The sequence below is a fragment of the Panthera onca genome, chromosome B1 (assembly GCF_046562875.1).
Source record: "Panthera onca isolate mPanOnc1 chromosome B1, mPanOnc1 haplotype 2, whole genome shotgun sequence".
Lineage (NCBI taxonomy): Eukaryota > Metazoa > Chordata > Mammalia > Carnivora > Felidae > Panthera > Panthera onca.
Window position 1 is genome coordinate 119,179,031 of NC_138342.1, and position 27,666 is coordinate 119,206,696.

Consider the following 27,666-nt stretch of genomic DNA (forward strand, 5'->3'; position numbering starts at 1 on the left):
TCTTTGTCCCCAAAAGTCCCCTGAAGAATCTGATAGTCTCTCTTCTCAGTGAGTGAAATAATAAAAATGCAAATCTCTAATCTTCCCCTGGATGTCAACAGACATTCCTTTTCTAGGGGGAAGCGACCTTTCAGTAATGGTACAAAGTAGTAGACTGTAGCTTAAATATTTTAGAAGGGGAGAGTGTGGCTAGCAATATCTAACATTTATTGTGTACATCCACAGGTTCTGTACTACATTACCTAATCTGATCCTTATACTAGCCCTTTGAGATGTGTGTTATCTTATCCCCTTTATGTATCTTCATAATTAACTGGAGGTCATACAATGAGGAAGTGGTAGAACTGGTATTCAAACTCAGGTTTTTTTTTTTAAGCTTTTAAATTTATTTTGAAAGAAAGAGAAATCAGGGAGGGGCAGAGAGAAAGGGAGTCAAAGAATCCCAAGCAGGCTCCTCGCCTTAACCGACTGAGCCACCCAGGCACCCCTCAAACTCAGTTTTAATTCCAGAGCTTGAGCTCCTAACCAGGATGCTGTAAGAGGAGCAAACTCTCAAAAATATTTCACCCTGTCTCTGGACACGACATCTTCTGTTCCCAGTAATGTCTCTCACTGGCAGGTCCAAGTAGTAGCCTATACCCAGGCTCTTTGGGCAGCAAAGAGGCCCTCTCAGTGTGTCTACACTGATATCTACACTGTCTGGTGAAATCTCAGTGATTTTCTGTGATCAAATCACAAGGGATAACCTCCCTTCATGCTCTTTGAACACTTTAACCTAGATTTTTAGAACTTTCTACTTTACCTGCTTCTTCCTTTTTGCTCCAATTTCCAAGAGACTCCTGGTTTCAGGCCTTTTTCCCCACCAGGGGAGAGAAGTGCTATAATATGATTGTATTAGATATCAGAAATAGGCACAAAGTGCACAGAAGCTTTAATATACCAGGTTCTGTGGGCCTTTTGTGGTGGTGACACATTTCCTAAACCAAGAAAATTAGTCCCATAACCAGGTCTCTTAACGTGTTTCTCCACAATGGCATCTGACAGCAGCCCTGGAAAACATCATACAAAATGCGCTATCCCCTCAACGCTTACTCCCAGTCATGGCCTCACTGGCAGAAACACCCCCTGAAAGCACACATCTCTGGTGTGGTAATGTCAAGGACTTCTCATCAATGCACCAGCACCAGGGCCTCAGTCAACAGAGAACTGCAGCAATTCTCTCCCATTGTTCACTTTGGGGACATTTTCATGCAGATGCTTCTGTGTGTTTCGCCGGATCCTTCTTACAACCTCGGTAGGAGGCCGGGTCAGGAGAAGGACAGTTTTCCAAATCAATAAGGAGGAAAAACACAGATTTTTGTCTCTCCTACCTGCAGATTCACAAATATACTTATTCTTTAGTTGTTTGTAATGCAAATAACAGCAATCATTTCAACTTCTGTATATAACACTGTGTGTTTTCACAGAAACAAGTTTATTTTTATATGAACTTTTCTAAGAACACACCTCCCCCTTAAAAGAGTCAAACTGTGCCTTTGTTTCAGTGTCTTAATTTCCAAGAGAGGAAAGGGATTCTCAGGGAAGGGATGGGCAAAGGGAGCTGGTATGGGGGAAGGGTGGTTTCCAGAATCACCTGGTGGGACTTATACAAAGTGCCTTTCTCTTGTAGGCTCTACCACCCACCCCACCTCCACCCCACCTCCACCCTGGAAGGAAGCATTAGAATTAAAGACCCACTGAAGCCCTCAGATGCATCAGAGTGGAAAAAAATCTTGAGTTACTAGAACCCAAAACATTTTCAATGAAACAGAATGGTAACTAGGTCGCTGAGAATTGAACCTTTTAGCATCAGGTATGATTCTCAGTCTACAAATTAAGATGTGCAAGCAATATAAATATCTATTTTCCAGAAGTCTACTATATTGACTGTGAACTCCAATCTCTCCAAACGTGTGTGAAAATATAATCTGTGCCATTACTGAGTCCTCCCCTCCCTCCCTCCCTCAAAGTCACGTAGGGTGTGTAGCAACCTCTGCAGTGTGAACATATCTGTGGAGGTGGAGAACACTGCTGTTTGTCTTCTGTCTCTCAGGTTTCCACTAAGACTTCATTGTCTTTGGCCCTAAGGGCTCTTCAGGACTGGTGGCACTCTATGCTTCCAAGTCACACCTAAGACAGAGGGATCTTTTGTAAGGTGGCATAGTGGTCCTGTCTGCCTAGATAGCACATGCAGCTCTTCCTCTATGGGCTCTTGTGGTCCCCCTTTTGTGCTCTATTCCAGGACATCCCTTTCTCCAGTCCTGGTAAGGAACTTTTTTCTAGTCTGGGAAAAAGCCTTTGTCTTTCTGTTATCCTCTTTGCTTCTTATAAAGCCATGTGCTTTTCTTTCTCTACAAACCTTTTAACTTCTACTATAGGCTCAGGGTTCTAGGAACAAAACCCAGAAGTTTTTGGAAGTTATTTCTTTCTGTCCTACCACATAACTCTCCTCCCAACCCCCCAGTCCTGAGGCAATGGAAGCACAGAATCAGCTCCAAGTTTAAGTAATAGAAACATACAGGGAAAAAAAAACAAGAAAAAAATATATATTCCAAAATATTCCATCACATTTTTATACACTCTTCATTGGCAATTCCCCGTTCTAGTTTCCAAATATCCCTAGAAAGATGTCTTTTGGCTGTTATAAAAATCCTCCAAAACTTTTAAAATCAAGTTAATGCTAATGATATTTAAATTTATTTTATCTTTCATCATAATAAGTGTATTTTTTAATCCACATCACCCATTTCACCCAGCCCCCCTCCTCTGGTAACCATCAGTTTGTTCTCTATAGTTAAGAGTTTGTTTCCTGGTTTGTCTCTTTCTTTTTTCCTCTTTGTTCATTTGTTTTGTTTCTTAAATTCCACATATGAATGAAATCATATGGTATTTATCTTTCTCTGACTGACTTATTTCACTTAGCATTATACTTTCACTTGCAATCCATGGCATTGCAATTGACAAGATCTCATTCTTTATGGCTGTATAACATTCTATGTATATACTACATCTTCTTTATCCATTCATCCATTGATGGATCCTTGGGCTTCTTCCATAGTTTGGCTATTGTAAATAATGCTGTAATAAACATAGGGGTGCATATATCCCTTGAATTAGTGTTTTTGTATTTGGGGGGTAAATACCCAGTAGTGTGATTATTGGGTTGTAGTGTAGTTCTATTTTTAATTTTTTGAGGAACTTCTGTATTGTTTTCCACAATGGCTATATCAGTTTGCATTCCCATCAACAGTGCAAGAGGGTGCCTTTTTCTCCACACCCTCACTAACACTTGTTTCTTGTGTTTTTGATTTTAGCCATTCCTTCAGGTGTGATATCTCATTGTAGTTTTGATTTGCACTTCCCTGATGATGAATGATGGTAAGTATCTTTTCATGTGTTGGCCATCTGTGTGTCTTCTTTGGAGAAATGTCTGTTCACATCTTCTGCCCATTTTTAACTGGATTATTTGGTTTTTTGGGGTGTTGAGTTGTATCAGTTCTTTATATATTTTGGATACTAACCCTTTATTGGGTATGTCATTTGCAAATATCTTCTCCCATTCAGTAGTTGCCTTTTAGTTTTGTTGTCTGTTTTCTTCACTGTGCTGAAACTTTTTATTTTGATGTAGTCCCAACAGTTTATTTTTGCTTTTATTTCCCTTGCCTCAGGAGACATGTTTCGAAAAATGTTGCTACCGCCAATGTCAGAGAGATTACTGCCTGTGCTCTCTTCAAGGATTTTCATGGTTTCAGGTCTCTCACTTAGATGTTTAATCCATTTTGAGTTTATTTTTGTGTATGGTGAAAGTGGTCCAATTTCATTCTTCTACATGTAGCTGTCCAGTTTTCCCAGCATCATTTGTGGAAGGGACTATCTTTTCCCCAGTGTATATTCATTCCTCCTTTGTTCAAGATTAATTGACCATATAATTGTGGGTTAATTTCCAGGTTTTGTATTCTATTCCATTGATCTATGTGTCTATTTTTATGCCAGTACCATACTGTTTTAATTACTACCACTTTGCAATGAAGTCTGGAATTATACCTCCAGTTTTGTTTTTCTTTTTCAAGATTGCTTTGGCTATATTGAGGTCTTTTGTGGCTCCATACAAATTTTAAGATTTTTTTTCTAGTTCTGTAACAAATGCTATTGGTATTTGATATAGATTGCATTAACTCTGTAGATTGCTTTGGGTACTGTAGACATTTTAACAATATTTGTTCTTTCAACCCATGAGCATGGAATGTCTTTCCATTTCTTTGCGTTGTCTTGAATATCTTTCAACAGTGTTTTATAGTTTTCAGAGTACAGATCTTTCACCTCTTTGGTTAAGTTTATTCCTAGATATTTTATTGTTTTTTGGTGCAATTTTAAATGGGATGGTTTTCTTAATTTCACTTTCTGCTGCTTCATTTTTAGTGTACAGAAATACAACAGATTTCTGCACATTGATTTTGTGTCCTGCAACTTTACTGAATTCATTTATCAGTTCTAATAGTTTTTTGGTGGAGTCTTTAGGGTTTTCTATATACAGTATCATGTCCTCTGCAAATAAAGTTTTACTTCTTCCTTACCAATTTAGATGCGTTTTATTTCTTTATATTATCTAATTGCTGTGGCTAGGACTTTCAGTACTATGTTGGATAAAAGTGGTGAAAATGGACATCTTGTCTTGTTCCTGACCTTAAGGGGGAAAGCTCTTAGTTTTACACCATTGAGTATTGTGTTGGCTGTGGGGTTTTCATATAAGGCCTTTATTATGTTGAGATATGTTCCCTCTAGATCCACTTTGCAGAGGGTTTTTTTTTTTAATCATGAATGGATGTTGTACTTTGTCAAATGCTTTTTCCGCATCTATTGAAATGATCATATGGTTTTCAACCTTTCTCTTATTGATGTGACATATCATGTTGATTGTTTTGTGAATATTTAACCACGCTTGTGTCCTGGGAATAAATCCCATTTGATTGTGGTGTTTTTTTTAACATATTGTTGGATTCAATTTGATAATATTTTGTTGAGGATTTTCTGCATCTATATTCATGAGAGATATTGGCCTGTAATTCTCACTCTCTTTCTCTCTCCCACTTTTGCAGTGTCTTTATCTGGTTTTGGTATCTATAAGGGATACTGGCCTCATAGAATAAATTTGGAAGTTTTCCTTCCTCTTCTATTCTTTGGAATTTAAAAATTTTAAATATGACTAATGGTTGTTGGTAAAGTCAGAGATTTAAAAACTGGAAAAAGCATTGTTCCTCTCCTTACAATAAGAAAAAAACTGAATAAGCTTCAAATTAACAACTTTTCTTGTACCTATCAGAGAACTAATATTGCAGGCAAATAACTAACTTGAAGCAAGAAAAAGACAAAGGCTTGCAGGAAGAAACAGGCTTCAAGCATTTGTTTACCTGAGACAGATGCTGCCAAATCCCCTAAAAGCTGGTAAGAAGATTCAACTAGAAATGTTTAAAGAATTGCTAAAGCCAAGTGTGGGCTAGCATGAGAGTGTGAAGTCCCAGGGGGCTGCAGACATAGGATGGTTCATACCCTCCTGTAGGTTTTACCTCTGGGAACACCAGGTGCTCATAGGGAAGATCAGAGAGAATCTTAAGAAAATGCCCTGTAAGGTGCTAGCTGGGGAAGGAGAATAGCAGCCATTGTCCACTGCCCAAATGTCACCTTGAACATCTCCTTTATCACCTCTACCCAACGCAGCCTTAATCTGCAGCAGGAAGAGGATCAAAACTGTACCCTGAGAGTATTGGTAGAAATTGACTGTAGCTAGAAAAGAAGAATAGGGAGGAAAAGAAGCTTCCCCATTGGGGGAGGGGCAAGAATATTTGCTAGCGACAGCACTACAGCTGGAGAAGAGGCAGAAACACTTGAGACCGAGGTTTCCAGTGTCTGTCTAAGACTGAGGCTTTGTGAGAACATGAGAGGTCAACCCTCTCCCATCTACTATCACCACACTAACAAGAGTTGCAGTGTAATACAGTTGAGAGAGCTACAGTGTACAGAATTTCTGGGGATCAGAAATGAAGACCCTAACTCTCACATCAAAGGCCTAGGAAAAGGAAAGTCTTGCTCATCTTTGAGCATAAAAAATATTTTTTTAGTATCTATTGTCATATACAATATGTTCACCTTTCAACAAAAAAAATTATACAGCATACAAAAAGGCAAGAAAAAGCATAGCCTGGAAAGATAAAGCAATCATCAGAACCAGAATAAAACATATCAGACAGGGAGTTTTAAGTTACTGTGATTAAGTAACTTATTTAAGACTCCAATGGGAAAAGCAAACAAAATGCACAGATAGAAAATTTTAGTAAAAAGAAAGAAATGGTAAGAAAATCAAATGAAATGCTAGAAATCAAAAACTTAGCAATATACATGAAGAATATCTTTGCAGGCTTATCAGTAGACTTGACATAGTCGAGGAAAGAATCAGTGAGGTTGAATATACATCAATAAAATTTACCCAAACTGAAACAGAAGGAGAAAAAAGATTGGAAAAAAAAATAGAACACGATACCAAAGTGCTGTGGGACAATACCAGAAAGTCCAACGTATACATAATTTAGAATCTCAGAAGGAGAAAAAAGAGAGAATGGTTAGAAAAAATATTCAAGAGATAATGGCTGAGAATTTTCTAAATTAGTGGCAAATACCAGACCTAAGATTCAAGAAGCATAGAGAACTCCAAGAAGAATTTAAAAACTAAAACAAAACAAATAAAATAACCAAACAAAACCACTAAGACATACCAAAGATAAAATCATTAAGGAAGCCAAAGGAAAAAAATACATGACCTATAGAGGAATAAGTATAACAATTATAGCAGACTTCTTACAAGAAACTGTAAAATAGAATGATATCTTCAATGTGTTGAGAGGGGAAAAAATGTCAATCCAGAATTCTATATCCAGAAAAAAATGTCCTTAAGTATAGAAACAATAAACACTTTCTCAGACAAACAAAAAAAATGTAAGGACCTACCTTCAAGCAGCACACCCACCTTACAAGAAATGTTAAAAGACCTTCTTCAGGGTAGGAGAAAATGACATATGTTAGAACATTACATCTGTACCAAGAGATGAAGAGTATCAGAAATGGAATAAATGAAGGGCTTGTAAGATCATTTTTGTCTCATTTCAATTGCTCTAAAAAATAACTGACCATTTAAAGCAACAATACAACAATGAATTGTGTGTTTATAGCATGTGTAAAATACATGAGAACAATGGCACATGAGAGGGAGAGAAAAATTGAGAATATACTGTTACAAAAGTTTTCGAACTACATGTGTAATAGGATATTATTATTTGAAGGTACATTCAGATTTTTAAAAATTTTATTGTAAATACTAGGGCAACCATTAAAAAGGTGTTTAAATGTTGAATTAAACCCAGAGAAGGCAGAGAAGGTAAAAAGAAAGAAATAACAAGTGAAACAAACAAAAAGCAGCTAGTAAAATGGCAGATTTTAATCCAATAATATCAATAATCTTTAATGTGAACAGTCTAAACACACAAGTTAAAAAGACATAAATGGGGGTACCTGGGTGACTCAGTTGGTTAAGTGTCCAACTTCTGATTTTGGCTAGGTCATGATCTCACAGTTCATGGGATCAAGCCTGCATCAGATTCCATGCTGCTTGGAAATCTCTCTCTTCTCACTCTCTGACCCTCCCCCTGCTCACACATGCTCTCTCACTCTCAAAGTAAATAAATATTTTTTTAAAAAAACAAAAATGATCAAAATTGACTAAAAAAAACCCCAAGATTCAAGTTTATTCAGTCTATGAGAGACCCACTTTAAATAAAAAGTCATATTTAGATTAAAAATAAAAGGATGGAGACAGATATATCAGGAAAACATTGACAAAGTATTATATTAATTTTGAACAAAGTAGATGTCACAACAGGGGCTATTACCAGAGATAAAGAGGATGTTACATTATGAAGAAGAAGTCAATTCTCCAAGAAAATATAATAATTGTAAAATGTGTATGTACCCAACAACAAGCTTCAAAACACATGTGGCAAAATGTGTAGACCTTAAAGGAGAAATAGACAAATCTACAATTTTAGATGGAGACTTTCAACACATTCTCTCAAAAACTGATAGAAGTAGGTAGAAAATCAGCAGGGATATAGATGACCAGAACACCACCATCAACCAATTTGTCCCATTTGACATTTGTAGATAAGCAAAAGACACATTCTTCTCAAGTGCAGAGAATATTCTCAGCCATAAAAAACCTTAGCAATTAAAAAGAATAGAAAATATATGAAGTATATTCTCAAATTATATGAAATTAATAATAATAGGTAATAATATCAATAATAGCAAGATATCTAGTAAATGCCCAAATATTTGGAAATTAAGCAACACTTGTCTAAATAATGCACAGGTCAAAAAGTAAAAGAAAAGAAAAATACAACATACCAAAAATTTGTAGGATGCAGTTAAAGCATCTTTAGAAGGAAATTTATAGCATTTAAATGCTCATATTAGAAAAGAACAATAGAAAGATCAGAATTCAGTAAACTATTCTTCCACCCTAAGACATTAAAGGGGATCAAATTAAGTTGAAAGCAAGCAGATGAAAAAAAGTAATAAGGAAATAATACAGAACAGAAATCAATGACATTGAAAACAGAAAACCAAAAGCTGATTGTTTGATAAAGTCATAAAATTAATAACTCTCTGTTCTAGCTGCCTCCCCCAAAGAGAAAGACACAATTTACCAATATTAGGAATGAACTGATCCTATAGGCATTAAAGTATAATAAGGAAATACTACAAACAAGTCCATATTCATAAATTCATCAGCTTAGATAACATGGACCAATTCCTTATAAGGCCCAAACCATTAAGACTCACTCAAGAATAAGTGCTTAACCTGAATAGTTTTATATCTATTAAAGAAATTGAATTTCTAGTTTAAAAACTTCCAAAAAGAGGGGCACCTGGGTAGCTCAATCAGTTGAGAGACCAACTCTTGATTTAGCTCAGCTCATGATCCCAGGGTCATGAGATCGAGCCCTGCATCAGGCTCCATGTTGGGCATGGAGTCTTCTTGGGATTCTCTCTCTCTCTCTCTCTCTCTCTCTCTCTCTGCCCCCTCCTCCACTTGTGCTCACTCACTCTCACTCTCTCTCCCTCAAATTAAAAAATTTTTAAACTTAAAAAAAAAAAAAAACAACTTCCAAAAAGAAAACCCAAATGATTTCACGAGTGAATTCCACAAAACATGTAAGGAAGAAACGATGTCAATTATACACAACAGCTACCAGAATACAGAAAGGAGGGGAATATTTCCCAGCTCATTATATGAAATCAGCATTACCCTAAGACTCAAACTAAATTGTATATTGCAAGAAAAGAAAACTATAAACCAAGATATGTCATAAATATAAAGTCAAAAATTCTCAGGAAAATATTAGCAAACTGAATCTAGCAATATATAAAAAGGATAATACATGAATTGGGACTTATCCCAGATCCTAGGAATACAAGAATTACAAGAATATAAGAAGGCTGGTTCAAATTTAAAAATCAATCAATATAATTCACCATGGCAACAGCCATATCTACCTACCTACCTATGTACCTACGTACCTACCTACCTACCTATCTATCTCAATAGGAGCAAAACCAAAATTTAACATCCTTTCTTGATAAAACTCTCAGAAAATTAAGAATAGAAAGGAACTTCCTTAAACTTTATATAGGGAATCTATGAAAAACCTTTCACTAACACCATATGTAAAGGTAAGATACTGAATGCTTCTTCCCATAGTTTAGGAATAAGGCAAGGATGTTCATTCTCACTATACCTATTCAACATCATACTGGAAGTCACAGCCAGTGAAATAAGCTAAGAAAAATATCTTAAAAGCATACAGATTTGAAAGGAAAAAGATGATTGCCTTTATTTGAAGACAACAAGGTTGTCAATGTAGATAATTACAAAGATATACAAAAACATTCCTGAAACTAGTATGTAAGTTTTAAAAGACCAATATAGAAACCATATTCTTATCTTTTGACACTGATAATTGGAATGTGATATTAAAAAACAATACCATTTACATTACTTACACCAAAAAAAAGGTGAAGTTCTTAGGTATAAGCTTCATGGAAGATGTGGAAATGATGCTGAAAACTATACTGATAAAATTCATTAAAGAAAATATTCATATATTAAGAAATAAAATGTGTTCAGGGTTTGGAAGCATCAATATTATTAAGATGTCATTTCTCCCCAGGTTGATCTTATAGATTTAACGCAATCTCAATCAAAATCACAGTAAGCTTTTTATAGATAATGACAAGCCAATTCTGCAATTTATATGGAGAGGCAAAGGACTCAGAACAGCCAAAAGAATACTGAAAACAAAAAAAAGTTGGAGGACTCACACTATAGGATTTTAAGACTTACTATAAAGCTATAATAATCAAGACAGTGTTGTATTAGCTAACAGATAATGTGCATAAAGCAATGGAACAGAATAGAGAATTCATATATGGACCCACAGAAACATAGCCAACTGATTTTGCACAAAGGTGTCAGGACAGAGCAATGGGCATAATAGTATTTTCAAAAATGGATACTGAAACAACTGGACATACATATGCAAAAATAAAACAAAGCAAAAAACCTCTGTATATATTCCACACCTTGGAGAAAATTTAACTAAAGATAGATTGTAAACTTGACTATAAAATGTAAAACCGTAAAATGTCCAAAAGAAAACACAGCAGAAAGTTTTAATGACGTGGGGTCTGGTAATGAGTTTTTAGATACAATGCTAAAAGAAAACAAAATTGATGAATTGGACTTTATTAAAACTCAAATCTTTGCTCTGCCAAAGATATACTTAAGAAAATGAAAAGACAAGGCACAGTCTGGGAAAAAATATTTATGAATCACATATCTGAGAAAAACTTGTATCCAGAATTGATAACATCTTAAAACTCAACAATAACAAAAGAAACAACCCATTTTTTTAAATGGGCAAAAGATGTGAACAGTTATTTCACTAAGAAGATATTAATGGCAAATAAGTATTGAAAGACGCTCAACATCATTTGTTACCAAGGAAATGTAAATGAAAACCATGATGTGATAGCACTATATACTTATTATAACTGCTAAGTTTAAAAAAAAAAAAAAAAAAACCTGTCAGTACCAAATTCTGGTAAGAAGGCAAAATAATCAGAATTCTCCTTCACTGTGGTTGAGGGTAGACAATAGTACAACCATATTGGAAGACAATTTGGTCATCTTATAAAGTATATGCTCACATGACCCAGACATCCCACTTGTGGGCATTTCAACCCCAAATGAATTGAAACACACACGAATGTTTATCACAAATTTTATTGGAAGTCATCCCAAACTGGAAACAACCAAGATAAACTTCAGTGGGGTAATGGGTATGGATCTAACTTGAGATCCATACAATGGACTACTACTCAGCAAAAGAAAGAAAAAAGGAAAAAAAAAAAAAAAAAAAAAAAAGAATGGGCCATTGATCCACACACAATAACCTAGATAAATCTTAAATGCATTCTGTAAGTGAAAGAAATCAGACCCCAAAGGCCACATGTGGTATGATTACACCTTTATAAAATTTTGGAAAAGGCACATCTGTGGGGATAGAAAATGGGTCAGTGGTTGCCAGGGGTTGGGGGAATGGGGAAAGGTTTTCTACAAAGTGGCCACATCAGGGAGCTTTTAGGGCAGTGGAATGCTCTATGTGGCACCAGGGTGGTAGAGATACGTGAATCTATGCATTTGTCAAGTCCCATAAAACTGCACTACAAAGAATGAATTTTACTGTATGCACATTGAAAAAAAATTGACCAAGATGTCAAGGAGATCCCAATAGGAAATACGGAAAATAAATATTTGCTGAGTAGCAACTTTTAAAGAGTGTCAAAGAGTAGAAAAAACAAATAGCAATAAATGTAGTGTATCGACTTCAAAACAGTTGGTGTATAAACTTTTCACTCTTCTCTGCTATGATGAATGCTGTGTTAATGTAAGCTCCTGAACAGCAAGGCCTGGGTTTGTCTCCCTCTGTAGGCCTAAGGGTTACAGTACACTGTTTCTCAAAGGAAGAATATTCAGACCACCCTTTTTGAAAGAAAAATTTCTCATAGGTTGTCAGCTTATAATGTTGACATCTTTTATCCTCTTGTTTTAAGAATATGTATAAATATAAAATATATAATTTTTATGTTTATAATTCTTATGCAGCTATGAAATGGTAACAGCAAACTATAACCCCAGTAAAGCTCAATCTAATAACAACATTAAATTGGTGAAACCAAATCACTGCTCACAATGTGGTTGGGTCTTTTGAGGTGCGCAGGCTGCACTGTTGTTGAGACTATTCAATGTTCCAGCTACTATTTTCTCCTCAATTACACAAACCTCCTTTTTTTATAACATATCTTAATGTCATGTAAGATGGCTTGAAGAGATTGGGAATCACTTACCACGGTAACAACCATTATAATTACTACTAGACCCTGTTACAATCATTCTATTCCCACCTGTACCTAGTCTGTGCTAAATAAAATTTCATGTAAGTTGAACTTGATCCTTGTCCTCTGAGGAGGCTGAGTGTGAAAATAACACAGCGATGCAGATGGACATAATCTGTCTATGTTTGAGGAGAAAAGAATCTATTGGCAATTATGAGGGAAGACTCAGCTATCTTTGTCCCGACTCTTTGTCTGCTTTAGAAGATTCTGACAGGAGGAAGATGCCAACACCACCTTCAGGTGGGATTTCAAAATTTTGCACCATTATACTGATCTATTTTGAACTATTTGGAATTGCCTAAGGTTAAAATAATGCTTTTTACTGTGCTTTCAAGACTGAAAAAAAAAAAAAAACCCTTATAGATGGTGATAATAACATAACTTGTCAATTTAAATAGAAATCTATAAAAAGTGGCGCCCTGGTGCCTCAGTTGGTTAAGCATCCAACTCTTGATTTAGGCTCAGGTCATGGCCTAACGGTTCCTGAGTTTGAGCCCCACATTGGGCTCCACACTGACAGTGCAGAGCCTGCTTGGGATTCTCTCTCTCTCTCTCTCTCTCTCTCTCTCTCTCTCTCTCTCTCCCTTTCTGCCCCTCACCCACTTGCATGTGGGTGCATGTGTGCTTTTTCTCTCTCTCAAAACAAATAAACTTAAAAAAAAGAAGTCTAAAAAAATATTGTATGACACCTGGTTCTGGTGATAATCTGTGATTCGGAGAAATTCATGTCATAACAATGGATAGTCAAGTGTGCACTGGAGTAATTTTTGATATATTTCATATGAAAGTAAAACATACTTTCGAATTTTTACAATGCTGCTGCCAGATTTTGCTCAAGTCTGTAAGATAGCAAGTTGGGGGCTGCACTAAGGCCGTGTGACAGAAAGACGATGACTGCATATTTTTCTGTAGTGCTCAGTGTGACTCCTGGTTCGACAACTCAACAGACAAGACAGTCAAAGATTTCCCTGCTCCCTTCATTCACTGCCTGTGCCTCCAATACCACACTTGAGAAACAGCCACAAGGAAACGGATACACGTGTGGATGACGGAACCAAGTCCTGGCAGCCACACTTACCAGCTATATTGTCCTTGGGAAAATCACCAGCCTCTCTGTGCTTTCATCACCTCATCAGTAAAGTAATGTAAGAGTGACGAGGTTGAAATGAGGAGATGTAGGTAATGTCCTGAGAGAAAAGCTCGATGCCAGGACATACTCTATAAATGTAGCTATTTTCATTGTCATACTCAACACATTGGGTTGGAATCACCCATTTCCTCTTTTTGCTTTAAACTCGATGGTTCTATGAGGTCTTGGAGGGCAGGGACCACAATATCTTCCTCTCTGTATCAACAGCTTTGGTCACACAATACTCCATCCAGGTATCTGAACAGAAGAGAGGGAATAGAATTGGAAACAAGGAGATTGCGACCAAGCAAAGAGACAAAATGAGTAACTTTCGCTTTGCAGTGGAAGATAGTAATACCTGTGTGACACTTCAGGGTCAGCCTCTGTCCCCAACATATTTTCATCTCAATGCATTTAACAAATGATTCCCCGCAGTGCCTTCGGGTGGCCTATTGACAGTGATTCCACACCTACAGTTTGTTTTCTCTGCTGTAAAATAGACCTGAATGCTAATAAGTGAATCAATTTTTAAAAAGCCGTATCCTAAGGTGTTGGAAATATTTTGGTCTGGGTGTTGGATATGTATTATATATCTATAATCTTACAATTTGCAACTTATATATACGTACACATACAGATATATGTTTATGTGTGTTACATATATATAATACCTTAAAACAAAATTTTAAAAAGGCCTTTGCCCATCAATTGCAATTCCACCTGACACATGTTTATAGATCACCACTGCTACCCTGAATATCCTTTCCTTGGTACTTCCCGACCTACTGATCTCAAAGGCATCCTGTGTATACACAGCATATAAAAATGGGAAATCTCCTGTTACTCACTTTGAATGGGCAAGCCCTCTAGGCTTCAAAACACTGAGGCTTTTTGTTAAAGAGCACCCAAAATTAATGTTCATGTAATCTATCCACCAGAGGGAGCCAACACAGCCAGAATAATAATATACTGACCTTAGCAAAACCACCAATCAAGTGTTTCAGACAAGGACTGCAGAGTTCCAACACCTGCAAGTCTCAATTTCTTAGTTCCTAGGAAGGCATGTGAAATTTTACTGAAGTCATATTTCATTGATGGTTTTATTTTTCTCCTCAAAAGTAGACATTTAATAATAAGAGGCAACTGACTTTGGAGACATTAACACTAATAAATGCCTACTAAGAATAAGGATGTGAGTATCAAGATAGCTCATCTTTGAAAAACACTTAACAAATTATTAAGGATTTTCAGGTGAAGAAGTGAGTTTTAGCAATTTTTCTTCTTAATACAGGAATTTAATTTCTAAATGCAGTTGTGCCTGTTGGAGATGAAAAAGCAGTTTCCATTGCCTTGATGTAGGGTTACCATTAGCATATATGCAAATTAGAAAAAGGCATGCCTGTGAGGTCTAGGGCCTGGTTCTACCAACAGAACATGGGATGGATTTCAGGCCCCACATACCCTACCAAACAGCTCTGTACTGAAACAAGTACACAGAATATTTGCAGTCCCAAAATCTGGGCAGTGGTCCCCCAGGGGATGCTTTGATAAGGACCATTCATTGATAAGGACTATAATATTTTCTTAATATCATGTAAAATGCAGTTGTAAGGCAAGTGGGCACTTGCCTCCTTCCAATCAGAATGCTGACCTTGAGTTCTTCCTGTAGAGAAGTTCTGGATCCACTACTGAGGCACAGAAATGAACATTTCCATCCTGTTCTTCTCTGCCTTCAATCCACCCTGCTGGAAAGATCTTGCTCATATTTTCCAAATTGCCTCTTTCTTTATAATTTCCATTTCTTGATCATTCCTTATCTCCTTATTTTTGTAGCCACGACTTTTTCTCATTGGTTGAAAATTTTTGTAGGAGGAAACTGAAACCAGGCATTCACTTGAACATCTAACATATGATCATTTCTCAGTTCTTACCTTATTTGACCTGACAACACCTCTTAACTCTGTTGATCACTTTGTTCTTAGAAAACAGTTTCTTCAGGGGCACCTGGGTGGCTCAGTCAGTTGAGCATCTGACTTTGGCTCACGTCATGATCTCACAGTTTGTGGGTTTGAGTCCTGCATCGGGCTCTATGCTGAGAGCTTGCTCAGAGCCTGGAGCCTGCTTTGGATTCTGTCTCCTTATCTCTCTGCCCCTCTCCCACTTGTGCTCTGTCTCTGTCTCTCAAAAATAAATAAATGTAAAAAAAATTTAAAAAACAAAACAAAACACTGTCTTCATTTGGCTTCCAGGACACAGCTTTTTGGATTCTCCTTCTTACATGCTCACTGCTCTTTCTCAGCCCTCGCACTGATTCTTCTCATATTCCTGATTTCTAAAGGTTGACATGCATGAACCATTCTCTCCTCTGCTCTGTCTACACCATTGCCGGAGAGATCTGAGCTCACCTATGGCTTTATATACCATCTATCATGAAAAATTCGCAAGTGTAATTCTCCCCCAGCCTCTACCCTGAACTCCAGACACATATTCTTACTCAACATCTCTATTTAGAGGTTTAAAGGCATCTCAAATTGACTGCCCCCCAAAAAACGCTTAAATTCCACCCCCCCCCATGTGTTCCTCTCACAGTCTTTTTCCCTTTCTCCCCCAAAATGGTATCTTCTTTTTTGGTTGCTTATGCCAAAAACCTTGGAGTGATCCTTGGCTCATGCCTTTCTCTCACTCCCCACATCAGCAAATGCTATTGGTTTCAAGTTTGAAATCTGCCCAGAGTTGGACTATTTCATTACAACCTCCACAGCTATTGCTGAAGTCTAAATCAGCACCACCTCTTGGACTGGATTATTGGAATAGTCTTCTAATTAACTTCCCTGATTCTGCCTTTCCTCCCCTCTCCACTCTCCAACCAGAGCCAACATTCTTTACTACAGTCAGAGTGATTCTAAGTGAGATCACGTCTCTCCTCTGCATAATGTGTCCCACCTCACAGAGTGAAACTCAAGAAACTTGAAGACTCTACATGGTCAATGAACCTTGGGTCAGTGATCCCAAGGTTCTACATGGACAGCCCCCTGCTGTATTTCTGGATATTACTCAAGCCTCACTGTCCTTTGTGCACCTTCTTTGAACATGTCAAACCTGCTCCCACCTCTAGATCTTTGTACTTGCTGCTCTGTCTTTCTGTCAGGATTGCTCTTCCTTCAGAGTCCTTATCCTTGCTCCCTCAACTCCATTAGTGTCTGCTCAAATGTCATCATAACAGATAGGTCTTCCCTGGCACATTATATTAAATAACACCACCTTCCCATCACTCTCTATCTCCCTTACCCTGCATTATTTTCTTTCCTAGCACATTCTAACACTTCTCTCCATTGTATGGATGTGTATTTGGGTATTTGCATATACATATTAGTATATATATTTGTATATGTGTATGTATATGTATGTGTGTGTGTGTTTGATCATTGTCTTTCTCCCTATCAAGAATGTAAGCTCTATGATAGAAAGTATTTTGTTTCATTCATTGTTATATTTCCCAGTGCCTAGGAAAATGGCTAGCACATAGCAGATGTTCAATAAATATTTTTTGAATGAATGTAGACTAAATCCAGACATTTTATATACTGACTAAAAGTTATATACAATATATGAAATAAAATGTGTTAAAATTTGCCTTAAATTTTCCTGTGTTGCCCAAGCAGGATTGGGCATCTTGAAAGGCATTTAAAGAGACACAGTATTTACCCTTGAAGCCAATGAAGCCACATAATGTTTGCTGGTGGAGTACAATGTTCCATCTTTATGCTCCATGACTCTCTAAAGGTAATTGGGCAAAACAGGAGCTACTCACTAACATTACTTAACTCTTTTTGGCCTTGTGTTGAATCACAAAGCATTACATATATTACATGTTTATTTCTTTTTACCAATTGCTATCAAATTCTATTACTAAACAGGATTTGCATACATGTTATATGCTCACCTAAATGAATGTATTATGAATGTCATGATATGTTATTGCAGATGCTGAAGAATACAGGCTGATGTCTTATGAGGGAATATCCATCAGTGAAGTCACAAATTGTTTCTATTTATCACTCAATTGCCAAAGCTAATTGTTTATGTAAAAACTCCTTGATGTGAGTTGTTAGCATATTAAAGTATATTAAATGAAGTTGAGTATATGACCTAAATGACATCTAGTTTAAATATACTTGTGATAAACAAAACATAAATTCATTTACAACAGGGTATAATTAATGAAAATTTTTTACTTAAAAAAATCCCCACACTATACTTTAAAAAAATGGGGCACCTGGGTGGCTTAGTCGAGTAAGCATCTGACTCGATCTCAGCTCAGGTCTTGATCCCAGGGTCATGATTTCAAGCCCCATAATGGGCCCCATGCTAGGTGTGGAACCTACTTAAAAAAAACAAACACCCACACTCATAGCTAACCTGGTTTATAGTAACCTAAAGAAGAACACAAATCTAAAATTTCCTAATATTTCCTTTCTCACATATTTTAGTATTTGATCTTTATCTTTGAAATGAACATGTAGAGGTAAAAATACAATATGAATCAGATAGAATGAATCAGATGTTTAAAGGCTTATGTAAAATAGAGGCCACATAACAGAGTGGTTGGAGTGTGGGCTTTGGACCCGGACTGCCTGGGTATGAATCCTGGCTCTGCTACTTCCTGGCTGTGGGTCTTGGGCAAACTATCTTGTCCATGTGATTCTGCTTCCTTATAGGGTTGTTGTGAAGAATAATGAGATGGTTACTGGTAAAACAGACTATCACTGAGTATAATCACTCAATAAACACTAGCTATTATTATCAGCTCTATATAATGAAAGTAAAGTTCTGCCATCACATCCCCCTTTGTAGCTAATAGGCTGAATTAATCCAATTTGCACTAATTTGTCAAAAATATCCAAATAGTCTCATCTGAAATTACTCCTAAAGAAAGAGAACCTTTTATACAGCTGAGGAATGCTTAGCACCTTCTTTAAAGATGCCAGTTTCTCTCCAGGAATCTACTGATTACATGCACTTCAGATGGCATAATTGGTACTCAGAGCCCTTAGAGATGTTTCCTGGGTTATTGCTTTTAAAAAGCTCTGTGAAAGCCAATAGTAAATACTAGCTTCCAATGTGTTTCATTCTTGATATTGATATTTTGAGATCATGACAAAGGCAGTGAGAATCTTGATTAGTTTATGAATTCTCTTCATTTTACACTTTCTTCAGCTCTGCTATCCCCAGCCAGCACCAGCACCCACTAATGTGCACACACACACACACACACACACACACACACACATCTCACACTCCCCACTTAAAAGTTGAGACGATGATTTCTTATGTATCCTTATTCACTTTAGTGCTTGTGCGTTTGAATCCTCTTTTATGGTAGACTGTATTATAATAAAGATTGGTGTCCTTATCTTAACCTTTCTCACCGTATTAATTCTGTGAGATGTGGTAGATATGACACAAGGTCTATTCTAGCCCTATTAATTCTATGACAAATTGTAGACTACTCTTACATTGAATTTGAAACTGTAAATAAAGTATGTTATGATTTAGGGTACTTAATTCAATTCTTTCATTCACATTATGGAGGGACAGGCAAACCCTGCATAATTTTTTTTCCTAATCTTTCTTAATCTTTATTTTTTAAGTTGAGGTGAAATTCACATAATAAGCAATTAACCGTCATAAAGTATACAATTCAGTAGCATTTAGTATATTCCCAATGTGGTTCAATCACCACCCGTCTCTAGTTTCAAACTTTTCATTATCCCAGAAAAATACCCCATACTCATTAAATAATCTCTCCACATTCCCTCCTTCCCCCCATCCTCTGTTTTCTGCCTCTGTGGACTTTCCCATTCTGGATATATCATATAAAAGGGATCATACAATATATGTGACTCTTCGTGTCTAGTTTCTTTCACTTAACATGTTTTCAAAATTCATTTAAGTTGTAGCCTACATCAGCACTTTGGTATTGCTTATTGATTAACAATATCTCATCATATTTGTATATCACAATATGTTTATCATTCATCCACTGATGGGCATTTGGATTGTTTCCACCTTTTTGCTTCTGTGAATAATGAATGCTGCTACAAACATTCATCTACAAGTTTCTATGTGAATATATGCTTTCATTACTTTTGGATATATACTCTAGGAGTGGAATTTCTGAGTTTCATATGATAACTCTATGTTTAATATTTTAAGGAACTGCCAAAATATTTTCCGCAATGGCTGCATCATTGTACATTCCCATCAGCCATGGATGGGATTATTTCCCCATGTCCTTGCCATTATGTTCCACTTTTGTTATCTTTTTATTAATTCCATCCTAGTAGGTATGAGACTGTATCTCATTGTGGTTTTGATTTGCATTTTCATAATGACCATAATATTTAACATCTTTTCATGTATTTATTTGCCACTTGTATATCTTCTTTGGAGAAATATCTGTTCATGTTCTTTGGCCATTTTTTAAATTGGGTTGTATTTTTGTTGTTGAATTGTAAGAGTTATTTATATATTCTGGAAATTAAAGTTTTATCAAATATGTGATTTGCAAGTATTTTATCCCATCTGTAGATAGCCTTTTCACATTCTTGATAATGTCCTTTGATGTATACACTTTTGACATTTTCATGAAGTCCAAGTTATTTTTTTCTTTTGTTGCTCATGTTTTTGGTGTCAGTTTAGGAGTCCATTGGGGCAACTGGGTGGCTCAGTCGATTAAGTGTCTGACTTTGGGTTAAGGCATGATCTCATGGTTCACAAGTTCAAGCCCCACATCGAGCTCTGTGCTGACAGCTCAGAGCTTGGAGCCTGTTTCAGATTCTGTGTCTCCCCCTCTCTCTGCCCCTCCCCTGATCACACTCTGTCTCTCAAAAAATAATAATTTTTTTTTAAATGTTAAAAAATTAATTAAAAATTTAGGGGTCCATTGCCAAATTCATGTCAATCCTCAAATTCATATGGAACTTCAAAGGACCCCAAATAATCAAAGTATTATTTAAAAGGAAAAACAAAGTTGGAGTACTCATACTTCCTGATTTCAAAGCTTGCCACAAAACTATGGTAATCAAAGCAGTGTGGTGCTGACATAAGGACAGACATATAGTCCCATGTAATAGAACTGAGATTCCAAAACTAAACCCTAACATCTAGACCCATTGATTTTTGACAAGGATGCCAAGACCATTCAATGACGGAAAAGATATTCTCTTCAACAAATGGTGTTAGAACAGCTAAATATCCAAATGCAAAGAAATGAAGCTGCACCCCTACCCTACTCCACATGCAAAAATTAACTCAAAATGAATCAGTGACTTAAATATGGAAGCTAAAACAATAAAACTATTAGGAGAAAAAAAGGGGAAAATATTCACCATGGATAATTTCAATCCACAGATAATTCTCTACTCCAGGTAAAAGTGAACATCTCCATTATAACTTTTGCCCAAAGACTATGGAGACAGTAGTAATGCTGACTGACTTGAGTTTTCTCTCTTTTCATTCCCCCATCCATTAGGATTGATACTTCATAATAAATGTCCTTTTTTAAGGTAATCAGAAAGGCAAAGAATCGTGCACTTAGGCTAATTCTGGCAAAAAGTACCACTGGCCATGAGTAATAAAAATAAAACCCCCATACACAATTAAACCAAACATACCCTTTGGTTTCTAAATTCTTTTGCCACATTGATTACTTCTCTTTCATCCCCTCCCTTACCCAATAATTTTATCAGGAGTAGTTAACACAGTGGTTAAGAGCACAGACCCTACACCCAGAGGGTTTCCATTCCCAGCTTTACCACACATTTCACTGCTTGTCTTTTATTTAACATCTTCCCATGCCTCAGCTCCCTCATCTTTTAAATGGGAATAGTATTAGCATCTACCTCATGGTTGTTGCCTAGCACAGGGTATTACTTAAGTGTGTGCTATTATTTCTAGGACTGACAGAGGAAGGATCAGGCAAGAGAGGTATTTCTATGCTTCCTAAAGTACTGGTCCATGATTATATACAGAGTTGCTAGAAAAAGCAGCTCATATGGTGGCCATGAACGTGTGCCTTGTAGACCTTCAAGTACAGGGAGTGTAATCGACTAAGGCCCCAGCTGCTGTGCTCTGAAATCCATCACCACGTTTGCACAGAGGCCTCACTTCCCACCAGCTGCTCCCACCCAGTAGCCAAGAGCTGCAGGAATGCCAAGGGAGGCCATTCCTGGGAGGCACAGGACTGCTCTTATGGTCAGCTTTGGCCAGAGTACTCTTTGACAACCCTGTTGTAACTTCCTTAGTGTGAAAGATAAACTAGACCTTCCCTCCTGCTTTGTCCTCACTGGGTTGATCTTGCATCACAGTCTGATGGATCTCCTGGTCTTTTCTTTGCTCCCTCCCTATTTTTTCTCACCCTTTTCATCTCATCTAAGAGTCCAATTCTTAAAGGACTTGGACTAACACAGTCTGACATTCAAAACACTCTTAGATATGACCTTAACCTATATTCTACCTTATCTCCTACTTCTTAGCTATGAATGTCTTCCACTCTGGGTCCCTCTATGTGCCTACTGCTTTCCCATCTCTAGGCCTTTGTACATGCTCCTTCACTGAGAAAGCACTTTTGCCTACTAGACCCCACTTGTCATTGATCATGCATCTCAAATGTCACTTTCTCTAAACCTTTCTAAGATCTGCCAACCAGACACACTCTTCCCCTTCTCTAAACCTCCAGAACTCTTGCCTTTGAGCTGTTTTATAAGCTTATTGACAGCAATAACCATCTGTTACTTTGAACCCTCCAAAGTCCCCAGCTTGTACAAAATAGGCACTCAATATTTGTAGACTGTAATTAGAAAATTGGGGGGGAATTCTATTCTAGTGAATTTAATTTTTAACATTCAGGATTTCTAGCAGTTTATATCCATTTTGCTTGATATAGCAACAATGAACTCAGGTGGATAAAAAAAAATCCTATGTATCAAAGCACTTAAGGCAGAACATATTATGTAGCAACTCAATTTTGATATCTGCTTAAAATTCTTCATTAAATTTGGTTGATTTTTTTTTCCTCTGAAAGTGATAATGAGAAACTCTAAAATAGTTTTGGGCTTGTCTATGTATCTGACAAGATATGTGACCAAGAAAAATAGTTGTAAAAACATGCTTCCTCCTCAGGGGCACTGGGGTGGCTCAGTTGGTTAAGCATCTGACTTCAGCTCAGGTCATAATCTCACAGTTCATGAGTTCGAACCCCATGTCAGGCCCTGTGCTGACAGCTCAGAGCCTGGAGCCTGCTTCAGATTCTATGTCTCCCTCTCTCTGTCCCTCCCCCGCTCATGCTCTGTCTCTCTCTCAAAAATAAATAAACATTAAGAGGAAAAAAAAAAAAGAATGCTTCCTCCTCTAACAAAGGGCCCTTGGCTTAAGGGCTGGCAAGGCCATCGTGCCCTCCCTTGGGCTCCTCCAGAAATAGAGAAGGGAGATCTGTCATTTTAATAAACTTTCCTAGGGTGAGGTATAGACATAGTAATATGAGAGGGCACTGATGAGCTCACTATGTAGCAAATACTACTTGCTCACATATGTCTGATCATTTGTGGTCATTATTGTGGTTGACATTTATCAAGTGCATGGCATCCACTTTTAATCCTTAACAAAAGATTTATCATCATGTAGGACAGGAAATTGAGGCTCTGTGACCAAGTCATGCTGCTAGGTCACTAACCAAAATCCTTGACAAGTTTATTGTAGGTGTCCCAAAAATATGCCAATCACATAAAATTCAATTTCTTCTCCCAATTTCATTCCAGTGCTTTTTGGACAACTTCGTAGACAATGCAGCTCAAGCAAACTGTCAATGGACTAAAGGCAAGGTTTGGCATTTAGCCAGGGTACAGCAGTAATGCCAGCTCAACAGCTTCAGGTAAAGGGTTATAGCTCTTTAACTTGGGTCTCTAACTATTTCCGGTTAGGAACACAACACCCAGGTAAGAACCTCTCAGGTGGAAAGCAGGAAGAAGGTGGCTATCTCAAGGATCAGATAGTACCTGCTTGGACACTCATTTATTAATGATTTAACAAGGGTGATCACATGGGAGAACAGCCGTTTTTCCCTGCCCTCATTTATCTCACTAACAGGCCTGAGCAGTGAGCAGGATGGAGGGGTCCAGCAAAGAGGAAGAGGAGGAAGGCACATTCACCAACATTTCCCTTACAGATGATATAGGTAAGGAAGAAAGCACTTGATGAATTCTGAAATATAAAATTCAGCGACTGCTCAGTTTTTAAAAAATATAACTTACTTTTATTTTAATGGTGAAACATGCTCATTATAGAAAACTTGGAAAATATAGCTACAAAATAAAACAAAAAACTTTTGTGCAAGAGCTATTTTTCTTTTCCTTTTAAATTAAGTGATTATTTAGAAAGTTTCTGTGGTTGTATTACATCTTCTTTTAAAATAAATCAACAAATAAAAATAAAAAATGTTTATTTCCTAAAAGCCCAGGAAATATAACCTCAATGTTGTTCATAGAACAACTTATGATATTATTACCATATTTTGTTCAATTATAGTCAATTTCTTCCCTATTTTGTAAAACAATTTTATCATCTCTGAAAATTGAACTAGAATATGCTGCAATTCATTTTAAGAATTATTTTGGAAAATGCCTTGTTTTTAAGCAAGGACAAAGTTTGGTGAATTCAACATGAGAGAAGGAAAAAGGGGAGGGCAGTGGTTCTAAAATGCTGACGGAAGGGATAACTATGGCTCATTCAACATTCCAGAGAAAACAGACAATGCTGAGTTGCACAATGTCAACTGGAAACACTTCAAACCCATAAGCACCCACGTCTTGGGGTGTGTGTGTGTGTGTGTGTGTGTGTGTGTGTGTGTGTTGTTGGCATTGTTTGTATCCAAGTTCCTTTAGCACAATCATAGTAAGAAGCCAGCAAGAGGGCAGTGAAGCAATGGGGGTTACTGATTTTGATTAACAGAGAGCAGACCATGAATATTTAACATCAATTGCTCTTTCATACAGCCACGCTTCTCCACTTTCTCCCTAAATGCTCAGATTCAAAAAGCCTCTTTCTAAAGTGCAGCCAGACAATTAGCACAAACCGCCAGCAAGCCAGCCAGAGCTAAGCTTCCCCTCCTGGCACTGCGTAAACATGCTGGGGGCTTTGGAAATCAAAGAGGAGCATTTTCAGCCTTTATGAGGAGAGGGAAGGTACAAGGTACAGGGTCTGTTGAAGAAATGGGACACCGCTGGCCTTAACATGCTCCCACCAGGGTGTTTAGCAAATGACAGAGCTACAGAAGGCAGCCAAGGAAACAAAGACCAAGGGAAACCTGTTTCTTGGCTTCTAGAAGGCACTGTGAGTGAGGTGCTTATGCGTGGGGAGCTGTATATGCTGTGGGCGGGTACAGTTCATACAGAACTCTTGCTTGCTCTAAATTCACCCCAACCCAGGATTCTTTTCTAGATTGTAGCGTGGGCTGGGCCTGAAAGGGCAACCATGGCTGTGGCTGGGAAATGAGACTTTATGAAACCGCTCTCTCTCATCCAGCCCTTGGCACCGCCTCGGCCCTGCCCTCCAGGTCTCATCTTCGGCCACCCCCACACTGGAGTGCAGACAGAAGCAGAAGAGGGCGGAGGCAGGGGGGTTGAATTCAGGTGTCCTGTCTGCTGTTGGCAATGGTTTTGAGAACAACTCCTTTGGAGTTGCTTTTGCTAACCGCATCTGAGCCCGTGGGCGTGAACCTTGAATAAACTGGGACGGGGTAAGCGGTACTCCTGGGTTGGTCCTGAGAGTGGTGGCAGCCGAGTGGGGGCGCCAGTGTCTCCTTGCTCCCACTCCTGACCTCCTCCTCCTTGGTTAGAGGAGGTGCAGAATCTTTGCACACAAAGGGCCTTAAGGGATGGGACGGTCCAGCATGGTAACAGTGGGCTGAGGGACTGGTGCTAATGTGTGCTGTTTCACTATTTCAAGATGGCAAATGGAAATTGTTCATATACTTGCGACAAAAATGAACTGAAACACCATGGTTTTGGGTTTTTTTTTTTTTTTACATAATTTTATCAATTTGATGTGGTAGCACTGGCTCGCTAAATGAGTTCTAGGTCTTTGATTAAAAATAGGAAAACAAATTATTATGAAATAAATGCGTCTTGTTTAGTAGACATCATTCAAATCGTGGAGTCTGTGCAAGAGTAAAGCATTAAAAGGGCATTGCTTATATCATACAAAGTTTAGTCCAGGGACACCTGACTGGCTAAGTCGTTGAGCACCCGACTTTAGCTCAGGTCATGATCTCACGGTATGTGAGTTAATGCCTGGCATTGGGCTTGCGGCTGTCGGCACAGGCCCCTCAGCAGATTCTCTGCCCCTCTCCCGCTCACACACACTTTCTCTTTCTCTCTCTCTGTCAAAAATAAATCTTTAACAAAAAGTTTCTCTCTCTCTGTCCCTTGTGAGATTCTCTCTCTCTCTCCCTCTCTCCTCTCACTCACTTGCACCCCTCCCAAAAGAAAGTTTAGTCCAATTTCTCACTTTTCTTTTAATATATATTATAAAATTGTGTATTACTCAATGTAATATAGATTGCATATAATATATATACACAAGTACAAATACACATATAAATACAGAGGAGGTCCAGAAAGGTTAGGTGACTTGCCCGAGGTACACACTGGCTAGCCACATGTGGTATCTGAAGCTGCTAGATAATGGAGGTTCTCATACAAGGACTTTGAACACACAGTGAGGCCCCTCGTACTCTGCTGATTCCCAGTGTGGCTGCTTTAGATCCAGTCACTGTCTCTTTTCACCACCTCAACCCCTCTACATTGTTTCTTTTCTTAATTTTTTTTTTAGTATTTATTATTTTTGAGAGAGAGACAGAGCGTGAATTGGGAAGGAGCAGAGAGAGAGGGAGACACAGAATGTGAAGCAGGCTCCAGCCTCCAAGGTGTCAGCACAAGAGCCCAACACGGGGCTTGAACTCATGAAGTGCGAGATCATGACCTGAACCAAAGTCAGATGCTTAGCCAACTGAGCCGCCCAGGTGCCCCAACACTGTTTCTTTTCTAACCAAAGGAAGGCAAGAGAAAGGAGAATATATTTGCTAACTCCTTGGGGAGAGGACTGAAGGCATTAAACTTTGGATTTATTTAGGTAATCCTACTTCCTAAGCTAGTTGGTAAAAAGCTATGAAAACTAGCAGTGACAGCAGTTATTCAAAGCAGAAATTAGTCATACTCCATAAATTCATTTGTAGGTTATTGGTATGGATCAGACCAACTGTCTCTATAGAAACAAACTTATACATTATAGGATTATAGATCAGCTCATATAGTCTAACCCCATAGTTCCAAAACTGTGTGCCAAGGTGCCTCAGGGCACTGCAGCAAACCTATAGGGGCTCTATGGGGCACATCAAACTCTATCAGACATTGTGAGAACAGCTAGCTAGAGATTGTTCACAATTTCACATGAGATAGAGCTACATCTCTTTCCATGCTGGATTTACTATGGTTTCTGAGATAAAAAAGCAAGTTCTGCATAAAAATCAATGTAGATCAGTTAATGAGGGTGTCAGTTTGAGAAGGTTAGAGAAATTGCACAATGCCCAACAGGTGCACACATTCCATAAGTAAATGATTGTTTATTTAAGAATGAAATAAAAAAGAAATTAAGATTTCCCTCAATTTGGTGTCTTTTTTTTTTTTTTTCAAATGATTACTAAGTTTTAAGGACATAAGCTACTTAAGATGCTTGGACCTAAATACTTAATACCTGGAACTTTTTGGTATTTCTCTTGACTTTGGAGCACTGTGAAAAAATTCCTTAGACTCAAGGACATTGTGAACCAAGGTAGTTTGGGAATCTCTGGTCTAAGTTATGCTGTAGCTAGACTGGCC

The 27,666-nt window shown here is 37.7% G+C and overlaps 1 protein-coding gene and 1 long non-coding RNA gene across 2 annotated transcripts in view; one reads left to right on the top strand and one right to left on the bottom strand.

Annotated features, from left to right (window-relative positions):
- Window positions 1-27,666, bottom strand: part of LOC132692078 (uncharacterized) — a 76,977-nt gene that overhangs the window by 18,785 nt on the left and 30,526 nt on the right. The window lies entirely within an intron of this gene.
- Window positions 23,838-27,666, top strand: part of SCOC (short coiled-coil protein) — a 44,456-nt gene continuing 40,627 nt past the window's right edge. The window contains exon 1 of the mRNA XM_060654132.2: window positions 23,838-23,966. Within this exon, the coding sequence (XP_060510115.1) occupies window positions 23,897-23,966 (70 nt within the window). The 5' untranslated portion in view covers window positions 23,838-23,896. The remainder of the gene's footprint in view (window positions 23,967-27,666) is intronic.